General features: G+C 32.0%; 2 protein-coding genes across 2 annotated transcripts in view; one reads left to right on the top strand and one right to left on the bottom strand.

Annotated features, from left to right (window-relative positions):
* Positions 1–13,748, bottom strand: part of LOC139778173 (uncharacterized) — a 42,979-nt gene that overhangs the window by 1,974 nt on the left and 27,257 nt on the right. The window lies entirely within an intron of this gene.
* LOC139778154 (phosrestin-2) overlaps positions 863–13,748 on the top strand; it is a 38,510-nt gene continuing 25,624 nt past the window's right edge. The window contains exons 1-2 of the mRNA XM_071715995.1: positions 863–945; positions 10,104–10,157. Coding sequence (XP_071572096.1) covers positions 863–945; positions 10,104–10,157 — 137 coding nt within the window. The remainder of the gene's footprint in view (positions 946–10,103; positions 10,158–13,748) is intronic.

Here is a 13,748-nt window from a genome sequence, read left to right as displayed (position 1 = left end):
TTTTCTTCCCGGAGGATGCAGGATGTCGCTTATGAATCGACAACAAGTAACGTTGACTGATGCAATCAATCGACGATCGTTATCAATAAAGACAGTAAGAAGAAACGCGAAAAGAAAAATTCGATTTCGATGTTAAAACGAAATTATTTATTGCGCAATAAACAAGCATCTTTAAACATCGAATATTTTCCTCTAGAACACTAACAACTGAATAATATCTCGAGATGAATACAAATCATTTGCCTATATCCATAGAAGTTGTCTTCAACTTATTTAGAGTACGAATTGTACTCGTAAATATACGTGTTTTTGTTTTCGTTTTGTTTACATCTGTAGATATTCAATGCATTTAATGAAACCTAACAACTATGTATAATTAAATGTAAGAAGAATAGAACTTTATTAATATCGGTTAATGAAACTGTCTTATGCACTGCACAAGTTCCTATAATGAACGCCACTCTAAATGAAATTGTATGTTCGACGTAACAATAATTTTCCTCTAATGATTATGTAAATTTTCATAATGGACACAGAAATAACACGTAAATACACGCCCACGATCGAATAATAACAATCAGTTATCAAGTGTTTACACATTGTATCCTGACCGTCCTGATGTATCCTTAATATCGCGTTTTGTCCATTTATGGAAATTAATAAATTCTCAATAAAATTAAAAACAGACTTAATGAATAATGGAGCGTTAATCCTTTTGTTTGTAAACAGAAGACGACGGACAAAGTTATTGACGCGGCTTTTAATGAAAAGAACTGATAAAAACAACTACGAGCGCGCTTGTCCGGCTTGTCGTCCTGCTTTGCACAGACTATAAAGTGTTAATGCATATATCTTTTTTGTCATGTTGAGTACATTGATGGACATAGACGTAAGCACGAGTACTCCAGCTACATCCCTATTACGTATGCAAAACATATGTAGCAGGTGAGATAAGGCCGGGCTTTTTTTTTTTACAACCGGATAAAATTATGCACTTCACGTTCTACGAGAAATCGCCGGAGTTGACAGGGTAAAACAGGGTGCTTTTCCATCCAATGCAAACTAGGTGGAAAAGTGCATTTTTTAATAGCACTTAGGCAGAACGTCGAGTAAGCAGTAGCAAAATTTAATATCAATTAATTTTATACAAATCAAAAATATATCAAGAATGTGTGTGTGTGTGTTTGTATATGTTTCATAAAACTTGAACAGTGTTTCAAGAGTGATGATAAAAAATACCGCTTTACCATTCATATTCTTTAGAATTTCTGTTGTATAGGATGCGTAAAAGGAACAGTATTTGCAGTATAAAAGCGTATTCTAACAAGTATCGGAGAAAGCAAGTCTATGATCGAGAATCTCACAGATCTTAATTACATCAGCGATCGCGCCACAGAAAGGCACAATACATAATAAATTCGGAGCTCGGCAAAAGTACTCTTGAGCCACGAATACTTCCCTTAGTCGTTGCAACGAAGAAAGAACGGCCTTGCCATCGCATTCACAAAAGAAGATTGCTTGGGCAGTGCTACCATTTTTACTCAATGAATTTTGCCAGACATTCTTTCGCGGTGGATTTATTCCCTTTGTATATTCTTTCATATATTTGCGATGACATATCCCGCGAGCGTTTTTACTGTTTTGTTATATACAAATATTAAAAACAAATAACATTGGACATGCAATAAACGATTTTACACCATGACGAATAAAAAAAACAAAGAGACAAAGAGATAGAAAGAGAGAGAGAGAGAGAGAGAGAGAGAGAGAGAGAGAGAGAGAGAGAGAGAGAGAGAGAGAATTAGACAGAAATCGACAAAGAGAGAAAGAGATAGAGAATAATACGCCACATATCAGATCGATATGCGTTTCAACACACTATGGCTACGGTCAACGTGACGCTACAAATGCTTTGGAGCGTTCTTCTTCTCCTTCTTTCTTCATTGAAAGAAAAGAGAAGAGGAATGCTTCGAAGCATTTGTAGCGTCACGTTGACCGTAGCCTATATGTCAGATAACACACTATGATAAACTCGTTCGAAACGGATTTCAGCTTATTATTTGCAATTAAAAACTCCCGTACAGCCTTTGAAAAATTCCATACAGTCAATGGTTTGCTCCGATTACAATTAACGCTTAAATTTCAAGATAAATTAATTCTGATATTATTTAAACACACACTGCAAATCCAAGTGTGTTATTTTTACACGCATGAATGTCTAAAAATGATACATTAGACTGAAGTTCTTTTCACATATATTTCTTTATGATTTAAAACGGTAAGAAATGTGTATGAAGAGCTTCAGCTAAAATAACACACTTGAATTTGCAGTGCACTCAACATTAGCCAACGTTAACGCTTAAGTTTAAGTAATTATATTTACCCGGTTGTTAATTTATGCGCTTATCAAGTTACTCACAACTTTGTACTATTGTATTATTTGTATACTAATTGCATTTAATAAAAGATTAATTTGTTCTTAATTTTACCAATTTTTACGTGTATAAAATTAGTTGCGTTAGTAATTAATACCTAATAAAAAATTGAAAACAGAAATTATAACTGTTGTAAAATTTGAGATTAGTTGCGCATAATAGATATCGTACACAAAAGTTTATCGGCAAAATTTGATTGATTTTTTTCTTTAACAAAAAGGAATAAAAAATGTAAGAGTCTGACAAGTTATTGAAATGCAGCTTTCGATGCTGAAAGCTTTTATCAAACTAATTAATTTTCTAGCAGTCTGCTACTTCATTAACCTAAGTATAATATAGGAGGGGCTCCTGCCCTCTATTTTTTTTACGAACAAAAAAGGCGCTATGATGATTGGCACATTTGTGATATCCTGAAGTGTTCCACGAACCATTAAAATTGCTTTTATCTACCGACAATATTTCAATAACCATGCAATATTTCATCAACTTTTTATAGAAGCTAATCGTAGATTTACAGGGGGGCCTGCCGCTTTTATTATGATTTATATTTCATCAAAATATTGATTGTGAAATTTTTGCAAAGAAAAACAGGAATGTTAATGAATCTTATAAGAGAATTCAATGTTACGTTATCATTAATCTTAACCGGATGGTTTTTTAAATATTATTCTTATGTCATTGAAGCTTTTCTAAGCTACTTTGAATGTAATATAAAAAGGTTTTATATTACAGATGATTGCATAGGATCAAATGGAATGAAAACTCACGAGTACTAATTTTTCCTACAGTGTACCTTACTGTTAAGGAGAAAAAGACTTTAATAGGGTTGAAGAGATTTAAGTTTGATAGGACCAAATCCGATTGAGAATGACATAATGTGGCTTACAATCAAAATCACATACGAGTATAATGCCTCAAACATTTATATATATATATATACTCTGTAATTAATTAGTTCAAGGTGATTTCGCAATATGTTTTGCGATGAGTGTATTGCGAAATGGTAAATGCAAATTAGAGCCAGTGGAGTCATAACTTACAATTGTATGCAATTATCGTGTAAATTTCAATTTATAACAATAGTTAGTTAAATATACCGCACCAATTTATTAACGTGCCTTAATTTAACGATAATATAATAATACTATATTGTTTCGTTATCTATTGTATTCGCTACGAAATATGTACTAAAGGAATTTGTCGAGCACCTTCAATTGCATTTTTATTACCTGGTTTAAGTGTCAATTTCAATCGGATTTATTGCTAGTAGAATGAATGTGCACTTTTTATTATTTTGAGCTTGAATCAAGTCGTCGAGAAAAATTCAATATAAAATTGTAATCGCATAAAGTGCAAACGGCACAGAACGATCATACTAACCAAGCAAATAATATCGCAATAGAGCTTGTATGTAACACATATCAAGATATCAATACGAGCCTCTCGATGACATCAAATCGCAACGTGCATCGCTGCCCGATCCATTTCCCAGGAAGATTGTACCATGCACCGCGGTTCAACATGCGTTCATCGATTCGCGTAACTATTGCATGCCATTTGAACGGGAGACAATGAATTCCGAGTGACAGTGTATTGTATGGACATCTACCTCTGTGAAGTTATCAGAATTTTCAGAATTCTGATGCAAACAACCGAGTTCTGGGCACGTATTATGGAACTTTTCGGAATAAATTCCGATCGGAATTATTCCGTTATCCCTAGAAAAGACAATAGAAATCTAAGAAATAACTGAACAATTCCGATCGGAATCCATTCCGAAAAGTTTCATAATACGTGCCCTGGTCACGTATTATGAAACTTTTCGGAATGGATTCCGATCGGAATTGTTCAGTTATTTCTTAGATTTTTATTGTGTTTTCTATTAGAGAAAACGGAATAATAACGAAATAGCTAAAATAAAAATAAATAAAAATTAAAAAAAAATTTCGTTTTTGCACGAAAGGTTTTAGAGTTCCTGATACGTTCCAGGAAGAATTTATGTGTATGAACCTGGCATATTTGTGGAGCTCATAAAATATTGAAAATTCTAATTTTATTTTTAATTATTCTACAGTTCTCTATAGATTAAACAAATAGTTATGCAGGTTATTAAAATACAAAAAAGGACAAACTAAGACGCCAGGTTTAGGCAGCGTCTTACTTTGTCCCACGGGAATTCTTTTAATAATCATTGAAAGATTTTAAAAGATTTATAGTTCTACATCAAGTTCTAAAAAGAATTCTAGCGATAAACATTATTTTCTTCATTTTTATCGCTCGAAAAAGTTGTCTTTGATGGGAACAAAAGTTAGATATTGAACGATTCTAAATAATTCTAATTATTCTAAAAGAGTTCTCGTGCAGTTCTGAATGTATTTAAACATTTTATATAGAGTTCTGTAGATAAACATTGTTTTAGAATTTTTACACCCAAGAAAGGCGCTTTTACGTGAATGAACGTGAGACGCTCTCGATTTTCGAGAGTTCTGTGTGTATTTTAAAAGAGTTTTCACGCAGTTCTAAATGTATTTAAGAACCATTTTATAGGAGTTTTATAAGGAGGATTCTGGCAATAAATATTATTTTTTATTTATTAAATAAATTCTATATTTCTATGAATACTAAAAATAGACTAAAGCCTATTTTTATCTGCGTCTTTCGCAAGCGATTAAAATTTCGCTGACTGATAAGGATTCAAAAATATATAATGATAACAAGATAAGAACTTCATGTGTGTGTTTTCACTATAAGAAAATTGGTAGTAACTTTCTCTTTATTTTTAAATCAAGATCGATTTGAGTCATGACACTTTTCGGTAGAACTCTAGGTAGAAGTGCTATACCGAGAAAACATCATTCCTGCGAAAAGAATTTTAATATATGGTAATTTAGAAACTTTCTATCCTCTAGAATTTAGGATAGAAATTTTCATAACTTTTACTTGTCGTATCTTTTAATTTTCATTTTTCATTATTTCGTATTAATAACTTTTCTCGAAACTTCAGAGACTCAAGGAAAAGCTAAAATTAATTACCTCAAGGTTCCCCAAAAGATATAAATGAATGTTGATGGCGATCGTTCCGGAAATATAATTATTTTAGCAAAAGTATTGTCCGCCCGCATCAACGTTTTCTATTCTTTAGCCTTATCAAGTAATCTACAAAATTTCACAACACGTTTAATAAGAAAGAAGAGATGAAATTCACGATGAAGGAAAATGATTTTCTCGGCGCGATAACAAAGAGACCGTTTCATTATAGTAACAAAATAGACGACCGTCTGGGGCCTCGCATTCGCAATGACCTCGCTAGATCACAACCCAACACTTTAACCAAGAACCTTGTCGGTGCGATGGAAGCTTACCTAGTCCCATCGCGTTACACGCCGTCGCATGAATAAACCGTAATTCATCGAGGCCAACCCGGCATCAACAAAATATCACGTGGACGCGATAAGAATATCTGCCATTTTGATCAGACCCACACGAAACGCGGGCAGCTCTCGGCTCGTGGGATTTATTTCCCATTTCCGGCATGTCAACCGCGATTCAGATTGTAGCATCACCACGAAAACATTGAACCTTGACCCTTCCAAAACTATCTATTTCGTATTTGCGCTTGTACGTCACTGAAGAACAATGATTTCCCAAGGCACATTATTTTTGACAAGGCACAATCAAGTAATATTGACATTGCCACGAATAACTAACGTTGATTTGATCCTCGTATGAGACGAACGCTCATATCAGAGCAAAATTCACTAAGCTTGATTATAGTTTTTTTATTATAATTGATTAAATTTCAGTCCAATCTCAATCCTAATCCGTAGTGTGATACGGGATTAAAACTGTGTTGATCTGAAAAAAAAAACAACGCCGCACTAATCCAGTGATACAAGTACAGACGCGGCACGGCGTTGATACGAGAGCACTAACGCTTGCTGAACGAGGGCAATGGAGGGTTAAATGCTATCCGCCTTTGACGCTGAATGTAGGATATATATCCCGTGTAATGTAGAAGAGAATAAAGACGTAAAATTATCTTTTCAAATTATTACGAATATATCATACTACTAGAAACTTATTAGTAATTTTGTTGTTATAGAAAATATGATGCGATGAAAAAGCCATGTTTTATTTCGACGTGCGCGTATAAAGTCACGTTTCTTCATCAAACGTCGCGTCATTCATATATTTGGTCCCTCTTGGCACGAGCGCGCGCTGGCTTCGTGCATCGGAAAACCACATTACGCACGTGCTTTCATCGACGACGAAAAAATTTTTATTCCGTCCACTCCGCTTTAGGTTTCAAGCCCCTGCAATGGCATACGACGCGACGCGACGTCCGTTTCCGTTGCCTGCACCTGGGCCACGAGAATTGCATTGCTGCGTCGATCGAGTCACGCAGTTCTCGTAAAACGACGCTCGATAATGGGCGCCGCGATGCGAAACGACCAACGTTAACGTCTCGATGCACCCTGAAATTCGAATGCGTGGAGAAAGGCGATTGCGCCCTGCGATTGTCGCATTCAATTCGAAAACCATAACGATAAAGTTGAAACTGTGATAAAGTTGACACTGTGATAACTTGATTACGCACATGCGATGCACTCGGGTATCGATATACACGCATTATATTTTACTAAACGCGATATTTTACAAAGCCATGTATTAACCTGATAAAATTCGGAAATATCGTTCGCATAAGTTGTAGCAATATTTCATGGCTATGTACGACATGTAAAAAATATATTTGTTATAGATAGTACATATAATATGTAATATGTATATTTATTACTAAATATATTTAAAAACATATATACTTATTATAAGTATATTTATTTATTAAATATATTTATTATAGTATTTGTGTAGTAATATGTCATCAATAATATAAGATGTTTTTTATAGCAATACAAAGAAACTCTAATCTTATTATTGTATTATAATACTGTCATTATAATCATTATAATATTACCATTATAAAGATCAATTATAGTTAAAGTAAGTGGATAATAATGAAGGTTCGAATGCATTCACGTAAAACTCAGAATGCGCAAGACCATGCAAGAGACCATGTTGAGAAATCATTTATTTCTTCCATAATAAATCTTATCAATCTGACGAAATATCGATGTACTTCAAATGATATTTTATAATACATATATGTTGATAGCGAAAACAGTCCAACTCTGTTGGCGTCATTTATTTAAATAATAAAACGTCTATCAAAATCTCTACGTTTGTCATTTTTACGAAAAAGATCGGACATTTGAATTTTTCGCAATTAATCCACAACATTCACCGTAAAACATAATCGGAAATTTACTTCTGCGCCAGAGTTGCAACTATGAACAACTGTGCCATTTTAAATGTTTATATGCCAATGATTTATGCGATCTTAACGCCAGGTTACGGCTTTTTCTGTTTATCGTCCGCAATATGCGCATTTCCCCGTTGTACACTGCTGTTTATGCGCTATTATGCTATTCGGGGCCAATCGAACATTTGCATTGCAACATTTGCACAGGAACACAGGATATATTACAATCAGTTACGATTTTTTTAAACGCGTTCTAGCATCGACATTTTGAAGCGTGAGAGATTGCAAAAAAAAACATGATATAGATATATGATAGTGTGATAATATAATGATATTAACAATTAATATTACTGAGGCTCACGTTATATCGAGTGTAAAAAATTTGACAAAATGCTTAGTAATAGTATAATTTCTAATTAGGTTAATGGAAAAAGATATATACACATACGCCGTGGCTTGCACAGCAAGATTTACTAAATAAGAGCATGTTATAAAAATGAATTTTTTGTATTTTAATTTTTTTCAGCTATCTTCCTGAAATACGTGCCAAATACGTGCAATGTTTCAATCAGCTATATACAATAAAAAAAACAGTGTTGCAAAATAACTGCGTTTATAAATAATTGCTGCGATTAATTAATTTTCGTAAAATTACATTCGCTCATAAAGTGTGAAGAAAACGTAATTAAATTTTGTAAAAAAAAATTAGATTTTTTAGCGTCCAATTATGGCACCAATTTTCACATGCCTATTAAAGATTAGCAAAGGACAGCCTGGATAGCACATCGCGCAAACCAGTATAAACGGTGTTGCAACGAAGAACGTTACAAATACTGACAAAGCTGACAGGTAATCTATCATTCTCAAGGTCGGATAATGTGTATAGTGCATCGTGTACAATTCCCTGTAATCCAATTACCGCTACGATAAATTACAATCACGTAGAAGTATCAGCGTCACGCCCCGCGATCTACTCAATTGCGACGCGACCGAAGTCTAAGGCTATCAACAGATGATACCTGTATCTTTCACAAATTATTTTAGGCGATAAAAAGCCATTAACGAAGAATAATTTTAACAAAACATTAGCAAAGTTCTTTTTCCGCTTCAAATTTTTTATCTCGATTAAATTTCAACTTAATATTAATCCAGTTAATCGTGAATAAATGTTTTATGATTTATTATCTACTTATTTAAGTAGGTAATACTAAATTTGTTTGAGATCTTTGATTTGCAATGCCGCAAATATTTTTATTATTAGATGTTTTTAAATTTTAATTAACTGGAATTGATCGTGAGTTCCATAAGAAATTGGTATTGTTGAAATAATTTTCGATATAATATCTGACTAAATAAACTTTTTTATTACCGCTTGGAAAATATTTTTCACCGGTGTCACAAAGAGATTAAGCTATAAATATAAAAGCTTCGAGAACAAAATTCTTCACGCCCGACGCACAAACCCGTGCATATTTATTTCATTTTTTTCCGCACAAAAACGGCACAAAACCGCGACTATTTTGCACGACGCAAAACTATCATCTATGGCAACCTACAATTAAAACGGCAACAAATTACGAACTTGCATAACTCGCTTACAGTGTAAACCGCACGTTTTAACTTATTAATTAAAATCACACGTACGTCGCCTCGTTTGAACAATTTTGCAACGATTTTCACGCGGACTTTTTGCGAAAATAATTAAAAAGTCAGCTCCTTATAATTAAAGTTACATAAAACTTGTTTGAATTGTTTCGGAGCAATATAAGAAGTGGTATCGGAGAAATAAAAAGTGTATAGTAAATTATATAAATGTCAAATTTATAAAATTTGAAAAACAAAGAAAGATCTTTCCGATCTAAAAGAAAAAACGTTTCTTTCCTACGTGACTTGAAGTGTAACATAATCCTTCGATGAATATAAAGCATTTAAAATAAATTGCTTTCTGTCTATGCTCTCTAATGGCAAATATAAATCAAAACACAAATATAAATATCTCCAGTCCCTGTAAAAACGTGACTAGTATAGATTGCTATGGCACGTGTCGCACTTTTCCAGTTTCCAACAACCGAGAAACGTGGGAGGAATAAACAAGCCGGCACGATACTACTGTTGGCAAGTGAAATGTCAACAATTGAGATTGCTTCCCCAATTTAACTCCGACCGATCAATGCCAATAATTTTGCAATGGTAAATAAATCATATCGCGTCAACTAAAATATTTACATGCTCTTTCCGTGATAAATGCAAAAAATTCATAATTTTATATAATTTTCATACATTCACCTACATTCAAAATAAATGTAGTCTTCCAATAAGTAACACCGCTCGTTTCTTCTGTATTTCAGAAAAATCGATACGAGTCCGGATCACATATCGGATGTCACATTCAGCAGTCAAAGGTAATATGTTATTAGATTTGATTATAAATAATTATAAATCGTAATCTTTTCACATTATATCTCATTTTTGTAATTCTAACGAAAAATTAGTAAAGTATCAAAAAATACTATTTGTATAACACATGCATCTGCTATACACTGCACATTTATATTTTTCACATTTAATTTTCTTTACCTTTAAATATAATAAACGATTTTTACCTTATGTTTAAATTTGTTATTTATTATTTAGAAAGAATCTTATCTTTTATTTAGAATCTATTATCTTAATTTATTATTTAGAATTTGAATTTAGCAAATTAAAATCGTGACGAAAATTTGTCAGAAATAATTATTGTAAATAACAAAAAACGCAAAAAACTATCTAAATTCACATAATGCTCAACAAAAATGGATGGTGATAATAACAGCTGATAGTTAATAATTTATAGTTTTAATATTATATATATTTAATATTAATACACACAGCTCTAACAAAAATTTAATATAGATACGCTTACCTATGTATCTCATTTATACAATATGACTAAAAGCTGGAAAATTGAATAATTAAAGTCATGAGAAATCCTTGATCCGATTATTCTGGGTGTATTTGTAGCTTATTCGGTGGGAAGAGGAAAAGTATTATATAGGATCTTCAAGGTCTGGATAATTCGCTTAAAAAAGTCTAAAGGGATGATACCTTAAATATACAGTATTTGATCATTTTACACAGTGACAAAGAGGAAAACTTTTTTTCAAGTAATGTTATCTGTCGTCAACGAAAATATATGTAAGATAGTAAAAAGATCGTAAACGCGCAAAGTATTGGTGTCAGATTGCATATACAAATGCATACACGGTAAAAAACATTTTGTATTTTGTGTGGATTTCTATACCCGTGTAGAAATTTTTGTGTTAAAATTTTAACATATACTTGTATTAATGTAACATATTGTCATTGTGTTATTTTGATTTTGCTGCGTTAAGTTAATATTCACCGTTTCTAAGAGTTAAAATAATTATATTTATATGTAAATGCACGAATTCTTTTGTTAGTGACATATTTTATATGTTAAAATAAACATCTAAATTGTGTTAATTTTTATAAGAGTTTCCATCTGTTCAATCGACATGTTTCTTATGTTATATATTATAAAGAAATATCGCTGTCTTTGATTTTCTATAAGAAAAAGAGAAGAAAAAATAACATTTAATGTAAAAATAGCATTTTATCCTTTTCTAATTTTAATTAAATTTAACATTATAAATATGTTAATTTAGCATAAACTTTGCTTCCAGATAGCGTCCATGTGTTACAATTTTTTGTTAATTTTTCACATATTACTTGTGTTATTTATTTACATATTTGCCTTCTGTTAAATTAACATCAAAATTAAAGTGGACAAATTGGGACACGTGAAATGTGTTAACACAAAATTTTTTACTGTATATTTATGTTATCAGGAATTTTTATACATGATTTACCACTAGGATATAACATTTCATCCATGTGTCGAACATAAATAAATATTAGAAGCAGATCGTCTTATTATATTTATAAAATGCATTAAATATCAATATACTACGTTTCTGACTACAGGTCACGTATTAAGGAATTTTTCGCAATTGATTCCGATCGGAATTGTTTAGTTATTTCCTAGATTTCTATTGGTTTTCTAGCGAAAATAATTCCGAAAAGTTCCATAACACGTGCCTAGCAATGATATATTTATATCTCTAGTTTCGTTTGTTAAGATCTTTCGAATTCAACTGTCATTTTAGACTAAATAAACGTTGACACAGAAAATAAACAGTACAAAACAAATACGTTTCTATTTTAAGATAATTGTATCGCGACAGTACTAGTCAAAAATAATGGTCACACTGCAATATGATAATGTACGGAAAACTCTACTTATCTGTGTAAAACTTTTGACTGAACTTGTACTGTTTTTACTGTTTTTACTCGCGTCAGTAATGTCAGTATACCATCGAGATTAGCTCGCGACGCTCGCGTTAGTATGCTATCGAGGTTATTTTGAATAGAATAGAAGAAATAGAAGCAAAAATGTCTGTTGAACGTTACAAAGGAAGATTAATGAGATAAAAAGTATTGAAGAAAAGACTTAAAGCTTTAGCGGCAATGAACTACATATGGAGGGGTAAAAACCATAGTGGTGTAAGTCAAATTTTTTAAAATATTTTCTCGTGTGCATTATAGATGCAATCTGTACAATATATAAATTGCATCCATGCACACGAGAAAATATTTTTAAAAATTTGACTTACACCACTTCAAATTTTAAAAAATTCCCATGAAAATGGGTTTTGCGATACAACTACCTTAAACAAAATAGAAAAAAAATATCTAGTTCAATCAAGGCAAACTTTCGATTCTATTTCAAGTCAAAACATTTTAGCGAAAAGTTTTCGCTTCGAATGAAAGTATAATTGTTTTTCTCTCTGAACTCTATGCTTCAGACATTTTTTTATTACACATGTTCTGGACGTACGTTATATTTCACGCTTTTAAAAAATGCTTCTATTATTTAACTATTCAGTTGTACAACTTGCTCGTTCGTATTTTATTTTGCTTTGAAGCGCGCATTTCTGTTTTTCAGCTGCATGTCACTTGTGCTATCAAAACACGAAAAAACAATCTAAAACGCGATAAAATAAAAATCTTTTTTTTTTATTCGGGGTTATTCAATGTATGCCTAGTCTTACTGACAATAGTAACAGAGTCAATCCTATAAACATATGTTTATTAAAGAAAGAAAGCCATTTATTTAAGAATATATAAATAAGCTTCAAATTTATATTATGGGTTAATTTTTATCAAAAATTTCTTATTTTAAAATTTTTTAGTATAACAATATTTAATGTGACGATCTTTTCTTAAAGATAACATAAATTCTGCTATCGTTTATTTATACTTAATTAAATAATATTAAGGGAGAGCAAGTCCACACTGATGCGAGAAAAGAGCATCAAAAAGAATTCCAACTGAAAACATCTAATAGAATCTCCGTGAAATGCAGTCAGTTCGTCGTAAATCTTGTTTTAACGCGCCGTAACAGCAAGCATCTTTCAAACACTTCTACAATAAGTACTTATACGTACAACCACACCGGGTAAAGTTTGATTAATACGCACGGTGGTTTCAGACCTCGTATTTAATTTAAAAACAAGATTTCCGTCGAAGTAACGGGATGAATTGCAGTACAGAAGATTCTGTTTCGGAGTTTAATTAAAAAAACGTTACCCATACCATGAGCATTCTAAGGTAGATTTGCATTAATTAACGTCTCGCTTCGTTAGAAAGAGCCAGTAACGCTTAATGACACGCACCATAAGATATTGATCGCACATATTATGCAATCGTACGTACTAAAGTATCGATCGCTGATGTTAATCCTCCTATTTCTGCCAATATTCTTGTTTCGACAATTATTTAAACTTTAAGCGCAAATTTTAATTTTGAAAATAAAGCTAAATTCTTTTAATTTTTTTTTATATTTTCTATTTTGTGCATTGAGAAAGATTGACAATGAATTGACAAAGACTAAGGATCTTGCAATCAGTAACTAAAGATTTCAATTTTACTTT

Source organism: Temnothorax nylanderi, unplaced genomic scaffold (assembly GCF_030848795.1).
Source record: "Temnothorax nylanderi isolate EJ_2023f unplaced genomic scaffold, tnyl_v1.0 TNYL_tig0174_pilon, whole genome shotgun sequence".
Taxonomy (NCBI): domain Eukaryota; kingdom Metazoa; phylum Arthropoda; class Insecta; order Hymenoptera; family Formicidae; genus Temnothorax; species Temnothorax nylanderi.
Note: the sequence above shows the minus strand (reverse complement) of the source record. Positions and strands in the feature narration are given on the sequence as shown.